At 39.6% G+C, this 19,081-nt stretch overlaps 1 protein-coding gene across 8 annotated transcripts; it reads right to left on the reverse strand.

The window, feature by feature from the left end:
- Window positions 1-4,610: 4,610 nt before the first annotated feature.
- tlx2 (T cell leukemia homeobox 2) lies at window positions 4,611-16,695 on the reverse strand. 8 transcript variants are annotated; one of them, XM_020045721.2, is made up of 5 exons: window positions 15,590-16,695; window positions 9,612-9,830; window positions 8,928-9,162; window positions 7,306-7,486; window positions 4,612-6,465 (listed from the first exon to the last, which is right to left on the reverse strand). In XM_020045721.2, exons 1-5 carry the CDS (start codon window positions 16,080-16,082, stop codon window positions 6,358-6,360), a joined length of 1,236 nt encoding a protein of 411 aa, XP_019901280.1. In that variant the 5' UTR covers window positions 16,083-16,695; the 3' UTR covers window positions 4,612-6,357. The 8 variants fall into 8 exon arrangements, with proteins under 8 accessions (XP_019901284.1, XP_019901283.1, XP_019901280.1 ...); XM_020045719.2 differs by having other exon boundaries at window positions 8,928-9,189; XM_020045720.2 differs by having other exon boundaries at window positions 4,613-6,465; window positions 8,928-9,165.
- Between the last annotated feature and the right edge of the window lie 2,386 nt (window positions 16,696-19,081).

A 19,081-nucleotide genomic window follows, 5' to 3' on the forward strand; every position in this document is an offset into this window, starting at 1 on the left:
ATGGGGAGTGACAGCTCAGTAAGCCAATGGGTTATAGCTGAAAGGTAGCGGTGGACATTATTTGTCCAATCGGATCAAAGTATGGGGGGGACAAAATGTTGTACCCAGCACTTAACTTTGGTTGTTGTCCGCTAGATGGGGTCCTCGCAAAAGACCTAGAAATGTGTCTGATTGTTGCGGTCGAAACACCTACCGTAGTGTGAATCCATTTAGAAAAAGGAATTACAAAGTCTATTTGCATTTTTAATTGAGTTTTGGCAGTCATTGAGTATGCATTTAAAGGTATTGTTATGGAAAAATGTTACACTATCTATAATATGTTCATTTAGTTTTGCTGTGTTAAATTGTTGCGCAAAAACATTCCACTTACCCAATCCCTCTGCATGTTACAATATTAGAGAGGACAACGCTTTCTTTTTGTTTCAGCTGCTGATTCCTGTTTGAAGTATTCGAATACCTAAAGTATTTGAAAAAAAAATCTTACATTTAATTAATATTAATTCAATGTTTTTTGGTGGTTTTTCAGCTGTTACTTTCAAAGTGATGGAGATGATTATTGTTGCTAGTTCATGGAGAGAACGAAAACAGTGAAACATTTTTAGTGACACACCCAAACGAAATGGTAAGCTTAACTCGAAGAGAAGCCTGTGTTATTCTACATCCAAGAAAGAATGACAACTATTCATGCATGTATGAAACAACTTGCCTGTGTAGTGAAGTCTGCTCTAGCTTGTCTCAAGGGCCCATTGTACAGGTTATATATGGGCAAAGCACTCAGTCAACAAATTTTTTCTTTCAACTCTGATGTCAGCACGATCAGGTAGCTCTGGGCTGATGCCACAAAACTGCTGTAGCTCCGCTAGGTGACCACTCCATTCCACATGTCGGAGTCCAATTTGCATAAAATATGAGACTGTAAGCTAGCCTGTGTTTGTGTGTTTTTTATAAGCCCATGCTACCTGTTTTATTTGAGTTGGCGACAATATGGACACCGAACACTGGTAGCCTACGTATCCATTTTCTGACAGCTGCAACTTAAAAAATATTAAATGTTTTTTTAATGAGCGGGATTTTTTTTAGCTCTTATTCATAATTTAGTTCTGGAAAAGATAAAAGCCTACAACGTTTCACAGATCACATCTGTTCGAAGAAAAACAACAATTGTCCAAATCATCCGGGAGACCTATAGATCGTGTTTATCTCATCAGTTGCAGGGCTTATCTTTCACGTGTTGACGTTTTCGCACAAAAGCAAATCCTAAGTGCAAAAACATCCGTGCGTTATTCATAACCTCTCATTCAAAATCTCCTGAAAACCCCGGATCCCATTAAGGGTAGAAGCAGGCGTCACATAAAAACAAACCTTTACATTAGAGACGCATTCCAGGATATTTGACCATTGGTTATAGAACTGGCGCTGTTTAGCCAAAACTGGCCCCCAAGAATTGTTTACTGTGTTTCATGGCAAACTGAGGTATGATAGGGATTCTACGTATAGGGTATGCACATATAAACTACATAATAGGGCATATATGTCTAGCCAAAAATGGTTTTAAATGTTTATTCTCACACACTTAGCTGATTAATACCCGTTGGGAGTGCTGGTATGGTATTATAAATGAGTATTTTATAGTGGTCTTTTTGATTGTGAATGGATCTAAAATATCAACTGATATACATCCAGTTGTTTGCTTTCAATACACTTTCAGAAATATATATATACAGTGGATATAAAAAGTCTACACACCCCTGTTAAAATGCCAGGTTCTTGTGATGTAAAAGAATGAGACAAAGATAAATCATCTCAGAACATTTTCCACCTTTAATGTGACCTATAATGTGAACAATTCCATTGAAAAACAAACTGAAATCTTTGAGGGGGAAAAAAATATAAAACTCACAATAACCTGGTTGCATAAGTGTGCACACCCTTAAACTAATACTTTGTTGAAGCACCTTTTGATTTTATTACAGTACTCAGTCTTTTTGGATAGGAGTCTATTAACATGGCACATCTTGATATGGCAATATTTGCCCACTCTTCTTTGCAAAAGCGCTCCAAATCATTCAGATTGCGAGGACATCTCCTGTTCACAGCCCTCTTCAGATCACCCCACAGATGTTCAATTGGATTCAGGTCTGGTCTCTGGCTGGGCCATTCCAAAACATTAATCTTCTTCTGGTGAAGCCATGCTTTTGTGGATTTGGATGTGTGCTTTGGGTCGTTGTCGTGGTGAAAGGTGAACTTCCTCTTCATCTTCAGCTTTATCACAGACGCCTGAAGGTTTTATGCCAAAATTGCCTGGTATTTGGAACTGTTCATAATTCCCTCCACTGGACCCTGGTTCCAGCTGAAGAAAATCAGCCCCAAAGCATGATGCTGCCACCACCATGCTTCACATGGTGTTCTTTGGGTGATGTGCAGTGTTGTTTTTGCGCCAAACATACCTTTTGGAATTGTGGCCAAAAAGTTCAACATTGGTTTCATCAGACCATAACACACTTCAGATATTTTTGATTTTTCAGATTATCTTTGTTAGAAAAGGCTTCCGTCTTGCCACCCTACCCCATAGCCCATTCATATGAAGAATACGGGAGATTTTTGTCACATATAGCACACAGCCAGTACTTGCCAGAAATTCCTGCAGTTCCTTTAATGTTGCTGTAGGCCTCTTGGAAGCCTCCCTGACCAGTTTTCTTCTCGTCTTTTCATCAATTTTGGAGGGACGTCCAGTTCTTGGTAATGTCTCTGTTGTGCCATATTTTCTCCACTTGATGACTGTCTTCACTGTGTTCCATTGTATATCTAATGCTTTGGAAATTATTTTGTACCCTTGTCCTGACATATCTTTCAGCAATGAGATCCCTCTGATGCTTTGGAAGCTCTCTGCGGACCATGGCTTTTTCCAAGAATAGATTAACTTTATTTGTGATTAATCAGAGTCACTTTAAATGATGGCAGGTGTGTAATGACTTCTATTTAACATGGGTTTGAATGTTATTGGTTAATTCTGAACACAGCCACATCCCCAGTTATAAGAGGGTGTGCACACTTATGCAACCAGGTTATTGTAAGGTTTTATTTTTCATTTTTCCCCCTTGAAGATTTCAGTTTGTTTTTCAATTGAATTGTTCACATTATAGGTCACATTAAAAGTGGAAAAAGTTCTGACATGATTTATCTTTGTCTCATTCTTCACAAAAACCTGGCATTTTAACAGGGGTGTGTAGACTTTTTATATCCACTGTATACACACACACACAATATAAATGGTTCTATTTATATAATTAATATCTAATAGGTAAAATATAAAAAGGCCCCCTGGAATGCATCTTTGATAGAAAAGGGTTAAGAGACACAAAATGTTATGTTTTGTAGTATTTTGGCGCCCTTTTAAGTACCAGATAGGAAATCTGATATACAGTACCTTAAACCACTCACACTAATTCATCTTGTGTGGTGACAATTTATTGTAAACGGAAAAGGCAAAAGAACATTCTCAGCTTAGAAATATATTTAATCTTTAAGCACCTGTAGCAAAATACAAAGCACAGTTGAAAAACAAATAAATAGGGATGAGGAATGTTCGGGGGAAAGGGGGCCAAGTCACGTCTTCGTGGCACCCGAGACCTCAGGATGAAAGGAGCCCGCGGTCCATGCAGAGGAAATGGGGGTTGAGTAGGCATCACCTGGACAACTGCCTGCAATTGACAGGATCTCAACCAGGCGAGACACCCTCGAAACTGACAAAACACGTTGTCTCGGTGCTGAAAGGGTTGTTTTGAATCACGGCGATGCTCCAGTTTTGTGGGTAGACTGATGTCGTTGATAAACATGGTTAGCCTTGAGTTGTTTGCTGGGATCCAAATGTCAAGTTCAATGGAGGGACTAACCAATGAAATAAACAGTTCTACTTCCTGGTGTAGGCAACCACCTGTTATCTACGAAAGAGTGAAGCCTCATTTACAATCAAGAGAGCAGCAGTGATGCAATGCCCAAGCCTTGAGATCTATGTAGATTAGCGGTTTGTTCCCAGATAGGACATTTTTGTTGACAACAACCATAGTTCACAGACACCACTGACAAGGTTCTACCCTTGTGTTTAGTGTTTTGAATCCTACCAGAAGACATCCCACCTGTTCCCAGAAAAGGGTTTTGCATAAGGGGTCAATCTTCAGGGGCCCCTTGAATGACGTAAGCCCCGGGTTAAAATCATGCACATGGATTAACCTGTGGGTTCCTATCGAGGGTGGGGCAGTGGGTCAGCACTGTCCAGGTTTGGAGGGTTAGTAAATGGTTCTGGTTGCCTTGCCTTGTCACTCTCTAGCAAGTCCAGGTGGCAGCTTGGGTGCCTGTGACCTCAGTCAAGGAAGGAGATGCCAAAAGGCTTTAAAGAAATGTTAAATTGATAGTTATAACAAAAACACCACTAAATGGATCTTGAAAGGGAATATGATGTGTTCTGACTTTCTTTCGAAGAATGTAGATAGTTTTGCCATGTGGTGTTATTCATCCATTTCTAGGGAAATAAAAGCCATAAAATAATTACATATTAAAAATACAAAATATTTTACAGTCCTAGTTAAAATCTCTAACGGAAAAAAACTAACATTTTATTGTATACATTATTATATTTAACATTTTATATGTTCCCCAATTTATTACGTTCCACGCTATTAGTTTGCATTAATTAATTCATACAATAACATCTCATTCAGTCTGTAATCCTTGACTGTGTTCAAAAGAAACAAAATGTCTGCAGGCGTCTGCCAGTTCATTGATCTGCAAATTACCTTTTCACCATAAATAACAACACACTGTCAGTCAGTCACAATTTACCCATGATGCGTTTTGGTGTTGCTTTGGTTCAAAGCTATGTATTTAATCTATTTTTATATGTTTAATAATGTCAATCTGTATGATTTACTCTTGAATCCTATTCAAGTGTTTACCATTATTATAGCTCAATCTCAGTTACCCACAGAGTTATGGTAATTCAGACCCTCAAATTTTCACAGTGTTATGTTCCACTGTTATGAGTATGCAGTGACCGCATCTGATTATGCTTTAACAAGCATGCAAGTGCCTGGGATGAACCTTTTTGTAATGACTGTCCCATTTGTTTTGACATTATTCCATCCTAGACTGGAAATTCTTGTTTTACAATATATTCTACCTTTGAAGACTGATACAGATTGCTAATACACGGTATATAAAAAAAAAAGGTGGACGGGTACATAGTGACACCAACGTGAAGGGGAGCAGCAACTACATACAGTGGTACCCCTCAGCTGTTGAAGGCTGACATTGTCTGATTAGTTTTTTCTTCTCTGGCACTCACAGAGGGGGGAACCGTTGGGCGAAATGGTCCATTCGTTTTCAGCGAAAGCCTACGCAAATTTCATCCAGGCTGCGTGGTCCATGAAGGTGGCCAAGTGAGGCTTTAGCGAGGTTCCAACAGCAGGCCTAGCGATCAAGTAAATTCAAGTGTACCCTGCAGGGAACTCCGTGATTCTCCCCTGGCTGGCTAAATTGCGGCAAATCCAATGTTGTGGATTGCCAGTATTTGGAGACCCGAGCTAGTCAATATTGCCCGAGAATGACCAAACCATGCCTGTCTTGAGGCAACGCGGGGCATGCTAAATATATTAGCCTGTTTCCGTTAGCGGTCAAAACAATTAGTCTCAGGGCACAACCGGGGGCACAGTGATCGAAAATGCAGTTATATCACACAATTTACCCATTTAAAAAATGGTCAGATGTATATACTAGCTGAAAATCAAATATGATACTTTGATTGTTCAAAAAGTGTAGGTGCAAAAACAACATTGCAACCGTAGTTCCATTTGTTAAACGGCAATGTGACTCAATTATAACTTTATAAATAAAACTGAATCATGAACCATAACATAGGTTGAAATGAAATTGCACATCATCTCTGAAAATATCCTAATTTCACTAAACTGATTACGTAAACATCACGGGTAAGCTCTGACCATCGTATTTTCTGTAGAAAAAGTGAGATTTTCACTTGTATGGCGCATTGAACATTACTGTTTTTTCTCTCAAAAGCAATTAAAAAGAATGTATATTTTTCTGCCAAATGCTAGGAGTGAAGCCCACAGCTTATTTGGGTATGGAAATTAAGTCTGAAATGATAGAATATGGAAATCAAACAAATAACACAATAAATGTGAGGCACAATAAATTATAAATATATATACATATTGTAATCCAAGAGCAAAGGACATTCCCACTGTGTGAAATTATGTAGTCATCCTTTCAGTCACAAGAAAACCACAGCCAACATAAAAGAGACTTCCAGATTTGATAATCTTTTCAAAAAGTCACTATCATTTAATATAAAACAACTTTTAAATGTAAGTCATGAGGAACCTTTGAGATATTCCACAATGGTACTTGCAAACTGCAGTCCGGGAATGGATCCGCCTGAATGGCTGGTGACTTCAACGGCAACTCCAAGTGCAGACAGAAATATAGGAAACATGCATTACTACAACGTACGAAGTCAAAAGCAAAAGGATCTGATCCAGTTTTGTTGCCTTATGGCTGAGAGTCAGTGCTTCCCTGTTGGCCAGAGGCCAGTCCTGGTGGTAAACGTCTATTGTTGTGTCAGCTGAAGGGAAAGTGAAAATCTAGTGTAAGGTAGGAAAGTGACTTGACGGAATCAGGTCTGAAAAAAAAAAATGTAGAAGACTCATTGATCATTGTCCATTTCAGTGGAACTAAATGTATGCCTGTCCACGCCAAGAAGTCCACAAATGATCTATAAAAGAGAATATGTGGTTTGTAAAGAAATACATATAGAAAATGCCATGTCCTAAAGGTTTCCTTCTTGTCCTTAATGGTGTTTTTTATGCTCAATAAATAACATAAAAAATGTATTCACAATCCCACAATGCAACAGTCTTTGCATAAAATACAATTCAATGTTAAGGCCACAGGCATGAGCTCCTATGCATCTATCTAAATATGAGCATTCGGTCCTCAAAAAATGGCCCTCCCAAATTTTCCCTTAAAAAAAAAATCATTATTATTACGATTATATTCGTATGAGTAATTAGACACATGCACATACAAAACACAAACGTACACCCCACACCCAGACACACATGAACACGCGCATACGTGCACGCACACGCGCACGCACGCACGCACGCACGCACGCACGCACGCACGCACGCACGCACGCACGCACGCACGCACACACACACACACACACACACACACACACACACACACGGTCAGTCAGACCACAGATGCCAGGGAGGTGACGGATGTCACCTTGTTGTCCTCTGCCCAGGGCTGTAAGTTCTGCAGAGCGTACAGGGAGGAGTTGTGCAGACACAGGGGGTCCTGCTGCAGAGGTTGGCTCAGGGTCTTTTGGAAGGCCTCCTGTTGGAGCTGCAACATCAGCCGGTTGGCCTGCTGCCTCTCCGCCTCACGCTCCTCTGCTGTCTGTCTCCTGGGTTCGCAGTGACATGGGAGGATGGTTACTTTTGGTGAGAACCGCGCCTGAACTTGCACATTTGCATGTCGTCGTAAAATCGAAAAAGTAAAAGTCAGACACTTCCTGGTACATGGTGTAGGTTTTACTTTCCTTGAAATGCTGCTTAATTATTTATATTTACGCCTATTTCCTTTAGAGTCGCTTTTATATATTGATAAAACAAGTATGTGTCATTTTTACATGGATGTTATGTTTCCATGAGAGGGTAAGGTCTGCCTGAGGAACGCAGTCAAATGGACACCTGTAAAATATTGTTTCACACATGAACATGCTATTGCTAACTACATATTAATTTTTTTAATCATATTTTGCAGCTGTTTATTTAATCATTTGCTTCTTATTAGCAGAGTCGTCATGAAAACACATTATTGGACATCCATCTCCACATTACAGGGGAATATAGTAAATCCCACCAAAACCAGCTCAGAAATCTGAATCTGAAAAACTGGTTAGTCACGATATGCAATTTATTCATAATTTTTTCCATGTTGGTTTACAGTTTCAGAATTCAAAAAAAGATGCAACTGATCATTGAGTCCTAACTGCACCATCACATTACCTTGCCTTTTGAACAGACTTTGATGTTTTCCCTAAACTGTGTCGACACCTTGCCCACACGTACCGACGGAAATAAGATCCCATGCTCTCCTTTAACACCTGGTGTTGCAACGCGTCCTTTGCCAACGTTTTAAAGGTGAGTAACATCAAGACCCAATATATTTCTCTTGGATTTCCAGTGACATTTACCGACCTGCCCCTGTGCACGGCCCACATTAAAACAAGACATCCTCGTCCACATTCTTTAACCCTCACTGAATTTGTTCACTGAGGACTATGTGATCGCAGGACACACTTTAACACAAGGTGTGCCTGGGGAAATAGGAAATGTGCGTTCCCTTTAGTTCCTTGTCTGACATCAAAGGTTAAGTTAAAAGTATCATCCACACATTTGAGTGAATTAGGGGGAAGAGTTCTAGCCTGAACTGGGCACTCAGTTCTTCAGACTAATGGTTCAATGTTGCTTCAGACGGCAGTTTTCCAGAAACCTTTTAAGAAAAAGGCTAATTGTGCTTGGTCAATGGAACTGGCTTCTGAAAAACAAGTGTGAGCTGGACTAAGCAAAATAGGTGTATCGCTGTCACAAGGATATATACCTTGGGTTTTGGGGTCCGTTATCTATTGTATAATCCTATGAAATTTCCCAAAATATTTCCCATAGACATTGTTAAATGGATGGCCAATTAATACTTGCAGCACAATTTTCTTTTTTATCCTCACCTGAAATACAAATACATTTTAAAAGTGGCAATTCGAAGCATGACATAAGCGCTGAGAGTGTAAATAGTGCACGTTAAAGCTTGAAGTATGTTTCTGTGATGTGTTAACCAGCCCCTACCGCCATTTTGTCCTCCTGTTCTGGAACCAGGTTTTGACCTGAGCGTCTGTCATTTTCAGGGCCTTTGCCAGGGTGGCGCGCTCCGCCGATGCCAGGTACTTCTGTCGGTGAAAGCGTTTCTCCAGCTCGCAGATCTGCACTCGGCTAAACGAGGTGCGGGGCTTTTTTCTCTTGGGCGGTGTCCGGTTCTGATAGGGGTGGCCGATGCGCCGGGTCACGGAGAACGGCGAAAGGGCTGCTGAGGCGGAAAGGGAGAGAAAGACTACGTTGGTTTTTCAAAGATGAACCTTTGGCCAAGCGGGAATCTTATTTCACATTACCTGCTTCCATGATCACCCAGGCTATATGGGTTGTGTTGTTGCCTAACCCCAACACAGTTCAGTTTTTTTGTCTATGTTTATTTTTTTGGGAATTAGCCAACATTTTATGACTCAAGACTTCAAATAAGCGCCCTGCATTTGACCCTAGACATTTGAGATGGTAAAAAAAAAAAAATAAACAGCAGATGAATGCGATTTTCCCACAGAAAATCCACAGGGTTTTCCATTATACACATTTTCGTCCTATGGACCTGCTGGTATGGATTTTGGTATTTCAACACTCCACCCCTGGTGGGCGCCAGGAGGAAACAAACCAGGGTAAGATGACGGGACATTTAAAAGGGAGACCAGGGAAGTGACTCACCTGGACAAGAACCCTTTCGAAAGGGATATTCTGCAAGGGGGCCGGAGTCTCGCAGGTGAGCAAGTTCGGGGTAATAGTGTTTGGCTAAAGTCTCCATAGAGCTCCAGGGAGGGACCCTGCCGATGTCCCCCTTGGGCAGAGGGCAGAGGCCTGGCAGCGCCGGAGGAGGTGCTGGCCTCCCACCGAGGTCTCCTGCTTGTCTTTCCTCTGCCTGCTCCGCTAAAGAAAGGGAGACACAGTAAGGGTCCCGCACGGAGCTGAGGTGGTCTTATTTCATTAGGATGGGGTGGCTGAAGGGGGGTGGGGGTGGTCGTACTTGTCATTTATTCAAATGAGTGCACCTAGCCGACTGGTTAGCCCGAAATGTTCACATTTGGTCTGGTGCCGAATCGATACCTCAACAGTAACTTCAGTGATGTTTGTACGCTGCAAGTGCTACCGATAGAAACATGATGTTTGTGGGTTAAATCTCAAGCATTTGGCCACGTTCAATTAATCGTGAATGGTGTCTACTGCGTCAGGCATGGGTAAACAGGACATTCATAAATGTAATACAAGACGTTTTAGATATAGATCCCTTCTCCAGCCCTATTCGCCACTAGATCCATAACCAGTAAAACATTTCTGTCGACGGGGTTAGGAGCAAGCAGCCTGTTCTTTACAGCCTGTTTCCTGTTGTCTTACAGTGTGTTTATTTATCTACTCCTGTCAGAGAGTTCACCAGGAGCCAAAATGCATATGAAAACATCTCAATAGGTGTCCTGAGGGACAAATGCTACTGTGTTGAGAATTTAGTAATCTCTGTAAAATCTTGCATAATTTGGTCAGCTGCGTGATTACGCAGAATCTACCCACAGGAGAATAAGAATTGAGTAACCTGAATTCGGTGTGAGCAATCAAAATTAATTTGCCACTGAGGCACTTTAGAGATGAGATGAAATACAAATGAAACACAAGCCACATAATGCACTCAACAATCATTACAAATTACTCCAAACCTCTGATTAGTTATAAACACAAATGGTTGAATGAATGACTTAAAACTGATTGAGAAACACACCAAAAAAGATATTGGGCAATTTGTAATAGCACTGCAAAAAGTGGCTGTAAGTGTTCTTTTTTAATTATTGTAGTTTTTTTTTATAAGTAATTTTTAATTTAGAGTCCCTACTTTGCATGGAGGATAGAAATGAATAGGCCACATAATTGGGGCAGGGCAAGCATGTCTGCTCCAGCATCAAGACGCAGGTCTTTGTATAGATTATATGACCTTATACCATAATCTTAGTACAGATTATATTACCTTATACCATAATCTTGGTACAGATTATATGACTTTATACCATAATCTTGTTACAGATTATATGACTTTATACCATAATCTTGTTATAGATTATATGACCTTCTATTCCAGGCCATTTGTGGAGCGGCTTTTGGACCAGACACACACAAACACATTTATATACATCCCCTAGAGTACCACACAAGTCAAGAGTAATATGCAAATCAAGAGTAACATGGAAATCAGGAGTAACATGTAAATCGCCCCATACAGTCAACCGAATTTTCATTTTGAAAGGGTTTTCCCAAATAAACAGTTCAACCATTTAAATCTCAGCAATGTTTCTTATGAATAATGACTGACTTATTAATGTATCAGTAGATTAACTGCCAGAAGGTCTAGATAGCAGGCTATACATTAGTTTACATTTTTCAACTTGTTTTGACCAGTTTCCAAACGAAATAGCAGTTTGTTGTAGTGTACCACTAAATGCTGCTGTGTGTCAGGGACCCAGAATGCACCTCTCTGACATTCAAATCTGCAGACATTTATGGAACAAGGCAGTTACAGTTAAATTTAGCCCTTAGACTCAGGCTCCTAGCAATTCTTCACTTTATAACTTGATGAGATCGCTTATAATTACAGTCCACATTTCAAAGTACATGCAGAGATATTTACCAGAAGAAAAGGTTTATTCATTAAAGGAAATACCATAGTGTTGTTTCCCATAACTGAGAAAGACCAAATATTGTAGGAAGGATATTGGACATACTCTGGAATACACTTTCCATTAGTCCCAAGTTCAAAGTTTTATCATAAAGGAGAGAAATGCAATATAGTAAAAACTGTGAAGAGTTTAGGTCTTCTAAATTTGTGTTGGTATAAGTGGGTTGGTATCTGGTTTTCAAGAAAGCATAAAGCAAGAATGGGAGATGTAGTTTTCTCTAAGGGGCAACAAAAGATATGGTGGAGAATACTAAATCTGATGCCTGTATAATACGATTTAGCATAAGCATATCAAAAATAAAATGCTACCGTGGAGAATATGTGGCCCATAATAAAACCACTTATACTTAATAACACTTTTCTGTGACAGCGCTTCTCTCCCCCACTGCGGATATTACCTGTGTAGCAATCTAATAAATATACCCGTAAAGGATTCTAACGCGGATATTGAAATATAACATGAACATATATTGCTATTTATTACCCAGTGAGGCAAAACAGAGCCGTTTGCTCCAGCCACAGCGCTGAGAACAGAATCAACGGCCAGAGCAAAATCTGGCTTGTCCCATTAATATCACCATTACTGTAGCAGTCATTAAATTAACATAGGCTATTTGGAAAGATCATTCCCTCTGAGTAGAGCACGACTACGATAAGGCCTGATCTCTCCTCGCTGGCCATTATGGGACATTGCACATCTAGGCTACCGGGAGAACGCACACTAATATCACACTACACATTATTGAATAGTAGGCTACCATTCAGCTACAGATGTTCTATCCGTTGTCGGTTTGTGAAGTTAGGCTATACCTCGTAAGGGTATAGGCCAGACCCTATCAGAAGTGTATTTATAGATCTCTGTAGATAACTGCGAAGGAACTCTAAACCTGAAATCTCATCAACATACTATATCACCGCAACCAAATCACTTTACTGTGTTAGTGTGTATCGCGGTATGGATAACACGTTTATATGTTAATACATGCCGATATTGTGTTTGAACGGCTTTGTTGGTACGCCTATGGTGCGATGACATCAACAATAGGCCAAAGGAGTAGCCTACATTTAAATTTTATTTTAGCCAAAGGTTCGGTGTTGACTTGTGACCAATCGCTTTATGCACTTCCATGCGTTTTCAAACGTGCGAACTGCCAAGAAGTCAATTAACATAAAAACAAGCCGTATTCCCTTTCACTAAATGTCTGTTCAGAAATGTCCGTTCTGTTATGAATATCACATCTCCAAATGCTAGGCCTGTTGTCGTTTCACTTGCTTTGACACTTGCGGTGAAATTCATAGCTGCAATCCAACAGGGAATCGGTTTAAAAACGAGAGATGTCTTTTTCAAGCATCCATAGAAATGATTTACTGTTTGAGACATTAAATAAAGTTGGGCCTGCAGATAAAACACGTGTCAAATACTGAAAAACTATAAAGTAAATCCAGCAACTAAACTATGTCCTATCTTTTATGTCAGGATTCCCGAAATGCCATTAGTCATATTATTTTTAAATAGGGATATAATTGAAGACTATGATATTATTAGAAATGTGCCTGTAACAGTATTGCCGATCTAAGACCTAAATACTTTTTTCTCAGATGTAGGTAACAAAAATAACAGGAAGAGATTACTTAAAATGAATGTTAGACTAATAGAATAATAGCCTTTTTCTAGGTGGATGCTGGAAATTAGGCTACATAACAAACACCAAAGATAAACCCAATTAAACGAGAGCCCCTTTGTGACTATGAATAAAATTGATAAGCACATTTACATAAGATATTTTCCAGGTGACATATCATTCTTTGGGTTAAATAATTAATGAGGAAAGCACAACGCATTATATAGTGTTGTTAATATTTAATGCGGGCCAATCCATGATGTTCTTCATTTTCATCTTCATGCGGGTGACGTCATTGCACGAAAAACGAATGTTTCAGGCAAGTGGTGGTGAAATTATGAACAGTCAAATAACCATGCTATGAAATTAAGATTTAATTCACATTACTGTCATGTGTTAATGGTCAACGTATTTCTTCTCTTGTCATAATCCTAAAAAATGTAGTTGCTATTTAAGAATATGCAACAGCAGGCCTATGGCTTGTCTTGACTTGGCTAAACCAAAACACCACAGACAATTTGAAAAATTATTACGACAGACGCATGTGTACCTAGATCTGATATGCTTTGCCCATAGCCTTAATTTTCTAGGAATCGATGTATCCAATGCGTCGCCGTTGGTCAAATTATTCGTTACCAGCTAACACGGAGTTGGATTGCAGTAGGCTATAGAGTGCTGATACGGTATGTTCTACATATCCAGCCACAATAATATTATTCCTTTTTATTCTATATAAATACAATAAATCGTCTACTGTATTGGTTTACCAGCAATAATTGGCCCAACGATAACTATAAGCGCGTGAAGAAACATCTGAACCAGAATGATCTACAAAAATAAAGAAAAAGCCGATAGGGTTGTTAATGATATATAGTAGGCCTAGATAAGCCTTAGACCTGCCAGTGTCACACTGAAGATATAGGTCATAAAATGTCAAGAAACACAAAGCGTTTTCAATGGATGGCTTATCCATATTTACATTGACGGCCGAAATCTAGGCCTACACGTAACTGCAGTGTTTTATAAAGGAAACAAACTAGGCGTTAGGTCTACGTCTACCAGTCCTTTAAATGATTCGTTTCAAAGCTTAGAATTTTTCGCAGTTAACTTGGTTTTGTTATTCGTGTACAGTAGCCTAAGTGGTCAAATTTGGCTTGGCGTAATCGTTTTTTTACAATGTTGGAATCTTGAAAAGGACAATTAGCCTACACGTTGTCCAGTTGTTTATAGTGATAGTGTAGCATTGTTTTCTGTATACATAGCTAGGCTAAAGGCATACATCGTGACTTTATGAATAGGCCAGTGGAGCCCAAACACAAATATTTACAAGTCCCACCTGCAGGACTAGGCTACATCATCAATGTCTGCAGTAGAAGGACTCGCAATTAGGCCTTTTCAATCTCAGACCGACCTACAGTACAGGCCGACACCTTTTCTCCAAAACCTGCCTACTAAGCATTTCTGCCTTAAAAAAGATAATGTAAATCGAAATAATGCAAACAGTATGCTATAAAAACGTTTGGTTTGTATTGGTCCTATTACAACAAAGTGTTACATTGTTAGCTACTACAATAGCCAACCACAACATCGATTATAATAATAATAGTTATAGTATACAAACGACTGGAATACTCACAATATTAACAAGCTAATTCTAACATTGATTATTATTATTACAGTTATTGGCAGTAACTATTTTTATTATTTTAATTGATCGAGTGGATTATTTCTGAATTTTACTGATATAAATATAATAACAGAAATAAACCTGTTCTATTGCATTTAGGAGAAATTCTTTCAAATTATGTAATATGTTTTTGTATTGAGAGCTATTTCTTTAGTTAGGGTAATGTGAAACGAGGGAATAAAATTGGTGTTTAACAATTTCAACCCCTCGTTTCGTATGACTAAATAGGCTACTTGACATAATCCTCAAAAATAACACAAATGTAGGCTACATAACATATATTCTTAACAATACCTACAAGTATTCACTTGCCTTTCAAATGAACGAATATGACGCAGACACAGGCCAGGACGTAAAATCAAATTGCTCCTGCCACATGCCCCATATGATTTGATAAATGAGTCTGTCAAATAAATGGCCACAGTGCCGTCATTACTGACAGCGGCAAGACGCGAAAATGTTTTGCTTATATAGGCATATGATATTTAGAATGTGAATTAAACAACATTTGACCTCTACGAATTAGTTTGAAATTTAAAGCCTAATTTTACCTGGAAAATGTATATCAGATATTATATCCAGAATTATTGGCCTATGGGGAATGCTTTCAAGCCATGTTTCCATTTGGGAACAGATTTTCAGAGATGTGGATGAATCTTACCAGTAAGTCTGTCCTTTGCAAACCGTCTGCTGCTTTCCATCCACGGGAAGGTAAAGTTTGCCGCATTTCCCATACTTGGCATCGAAGTCACCGAAGGGATGCCAGCCGCAAGGCCAGATGGATGGCTAGGAGGGGGCGGATGCGGATTCGGTGGCATGGGCCTGTGAGCTGGTACCCTGATAACACCACCGGCGTTCCCACCGTTAACGTTAACGTTCATGTTCATGCTGACATTCATGTTCATGTTCACGTTATAGGAACCCGCAAGCCCCGCCGCCATGGAGCAGGCCGGGTTATAAACGCTGTTGTAGCCATTGGTGTAAACGTTTGGGGCGATAGTGTAATCCGGGTCGCCGGTTCGATTGGGGAGCATGCAGCTACTGGACTGGTCCGTGCTGTTCAGAATCTGGTCTATTCCAAAACTGATGGGCTCATGCTGCTGGTGTGTCTGGTTTACTTCTTCAATTCCAGTGTGCTCCATTGTTGTGTTCATTGCGATTAAAAACGCCTTGTATGTTGATGGAAAGTATATGTAATTTGTTTTCCGTGTTGTCGCAATAGGCTATCAAACGAAATGATGCCTGGTCGGTGTTCAGATTAATTAGCCTAAAGCTAACCTACTTCCTTGAGCTGCGCGCGGCCAACATCGTCCAAAGCGTTGCCATCGTCTGTCCTGAAAACATGTAGAAACGGAGTAGACTAAAACTCACTGTTAATAATCCATTGGGATATATTCTGGGGAAGTCCTAAAATGCATATCCACCACCTTGTAGCACGTTCTTTAACACACTTTCTTGCACATGGTACAGTCATCCGTAGAGATGAATAGCGTATTGCTATGGTAAAATAGTTACCCAGACTTCTCACAATCAAATCCGCAATTTGAGGAGTTCCCAAGTGCAGGCGCCCTTCTCTTGCTGTGTTATTACGACATCGCTAAAGGCAGAAGGCAATAGAGACTCAAACTCATCGTATCAAAATATGTAACAAATGTAAGTGTTAACCGTTCTAAACATGAATATTAATTGGAAAAGACTGCTCCGTTGCATTGCGTCTTGAAGTGATTTCAGCAGCTGTACAGACACCGCTTCTGCCTAAATCTTGCCATTCGGTCATCTATTGGCCCCCCGCATTTCCAGTTAGACAATGTTCTGCAGCCCGCTCCCTTTTCTTAAAGAACCCGCAGCCAATTTACAGTTGCAGCTCCAGTTTTGCTCTGTAACACGCAGCGTATATCAAAATAGAAGTGAGTTTAATAAGCTATCACCGACCTTAATCCCACTATGAAAAAGACGTGGCATGAACAACTGGCTAATAGCTGGACTGCCATGCTTGAAACTGTGTTTAATAGCTATGTAACTATCGACTTTATTTCATATCATACATCCCTGTTTATTGCCCTTTTCATTTTAGGCGTGATTTACAATTAGTCATATACATTGTTGCTTATGACACTAACACCACTACGCAAGATAAGAAGTGATGTGGGGAATTAAACATTATTATGACAGGTCTGCCGTTTTCAAGATCATGAAATAATACAACAAACACTTTGCCCAGCAAATTCTTGCACACCATCAATTCGCAATAGCCTATACAAACACATGGTCTCCCATAGCCTAGGCCAATAACATTTTCATAAATCACATTCAAGCGCGAAAAGTGGGTACGTAGATCTTTTTTTTTTTTTTTTACTTAAATTAATTGAATTGACCATTGAGTTTATATAGGAGTTTGTATGTATGGGTTGTATATAGGCCACTGAATTAATATATAAAATATGCCTACCTAATGAGCCTCGAATAATGTATCACCATGAACTCCCTAATGTTTGTAAACACACACCATCTAGACATTGTGTCATGTCTGTTAAATAGTGGTTACATTTCCTCAGCCCTATCCCTCAGATTTCCTCCAAAACAGCAGCGGGAAACGTGTTGTTATTGTTGGATTGCAGCTTCCCGCACAGTAGTATTAGACCAGCCTTTGCCAATAAGGTCCATAAGAGAATCATGGCTTACCCTTGACAATGCAAAACAATGCGTTGATTGCACAACTAATTTAACCTTTCTTCGCCCGAAGCAAGAGGACGGATAGCCTGATCTAAATTTAATAAAAATGAAAAATGACTCATAATAAAACTGCAACACTGGGAAAGCGAATTTAATAAATCATCGTTTTATTACGCACTTATTTCAGCTTCCGCGCGAATAAAGACGTCTCTCAACTGCTTAAACTGGCTAGAGGGAAGCATAAAAATCAATTGTATGAATTTAAAGCTATCAATAATGGACGTTGTCTGGCGACAAGGACAGGGGTGGTGTAAAAAAAGATGTCTTTGTTTTAAAAGTGATCGAATAAAACAAATTGGGAACGAATATGTTGGAGAGCCGTCATGTGAAGCGGGTAAAATTGAACACGATTGCTGTTAGACTGCCTTACTATTGATATCAGTTTGAGGACGACAGGCAGTGTCACTGGATATTGGGGCGATGAACGCCTGATTATGGCAAAATTAATGTGTAAACGACCGTGATGTATCACACATCACCTCCAATTGATGACAACGGTTATGAGCGAGGCAATATCTTTCGTTCTTCAAAGTGAAGCCTCGAGAGCAAAAGGAGGTTGAGGTGACGTCTGGGCTGTTGCAACGTCCCGAACGTGAAATTAAAGCACATACTGCACGAATTAGAGTAATGTATATATAGGCCTGTATAGGATTGGCTTAGCCATTGGAAGTAATTTTAATTTACCAAAACGAGGCCACACGTATCACTGGCGAAAAGCTAATTGATCGCCCCAAAATATCTCGTCTTACTCATTATTTATAACAGAAACACAACAAGACTTGACGCAATTCTACCGTCACCGCTTACATTCTTTCCTTCCTGCCACTATCATTATATTTTAGTCACTCAGTGGACGTTTATATCTATAGAGACTAAATACTAATAATGGGTTAAGTGCCTTGCTCAAGGGGGGGGGGGACAGACTCTTCACCTTGTCTGCTTGGAGATTCCAACCAACGACTCCTCAGTTACTGGCCAAACGCTCTGAGCTCTGTAGGCGATCTGATGTCCTAGATCTAGCAGCAATGGAAAATCATTCATGGCCTTATTGTACTGTTTTAACCCTGTTAAATTATTTTTGAAAATAATCAAACGACGTTCACTCACGGTCCAGCGACTTGTTACCCAACACATGCGTGTAAATACAAAAAAAAAATACAAATAATTGGCTACGTAGTTTTAATTATAGTGTATTTAATTAACGTATGTTCTAATTTGAACAGCTCGATGTTTTCCTCTTATTGAACCTGACAACTCGAGCTTACCTATCTGCCATTCATTTCATTACATACATTTAACAGGTCTTCTGAAATGAAACTTGGCCTACTTAGGCAGACAACATAGGATTGGAAATAAAACTACGTTGATCTGTTAAAAATGGGAAATACAAATACAATTGATAAACCATTATTTAGACCAA

This window comes from Esox lucius, chromosome 4 (assembly GCF_011004845.1).
Source record: "Esox lucius isolate fEsoLuc1 chromosome 4, fEsoLuc1.pri, whole genome shotgun sequence".
Lineage (NCBI taxonomy): Eukaryota > Metazoa > Chordata > Actinopteri > Esociformes > Esocidae > Esox > Esox lucius.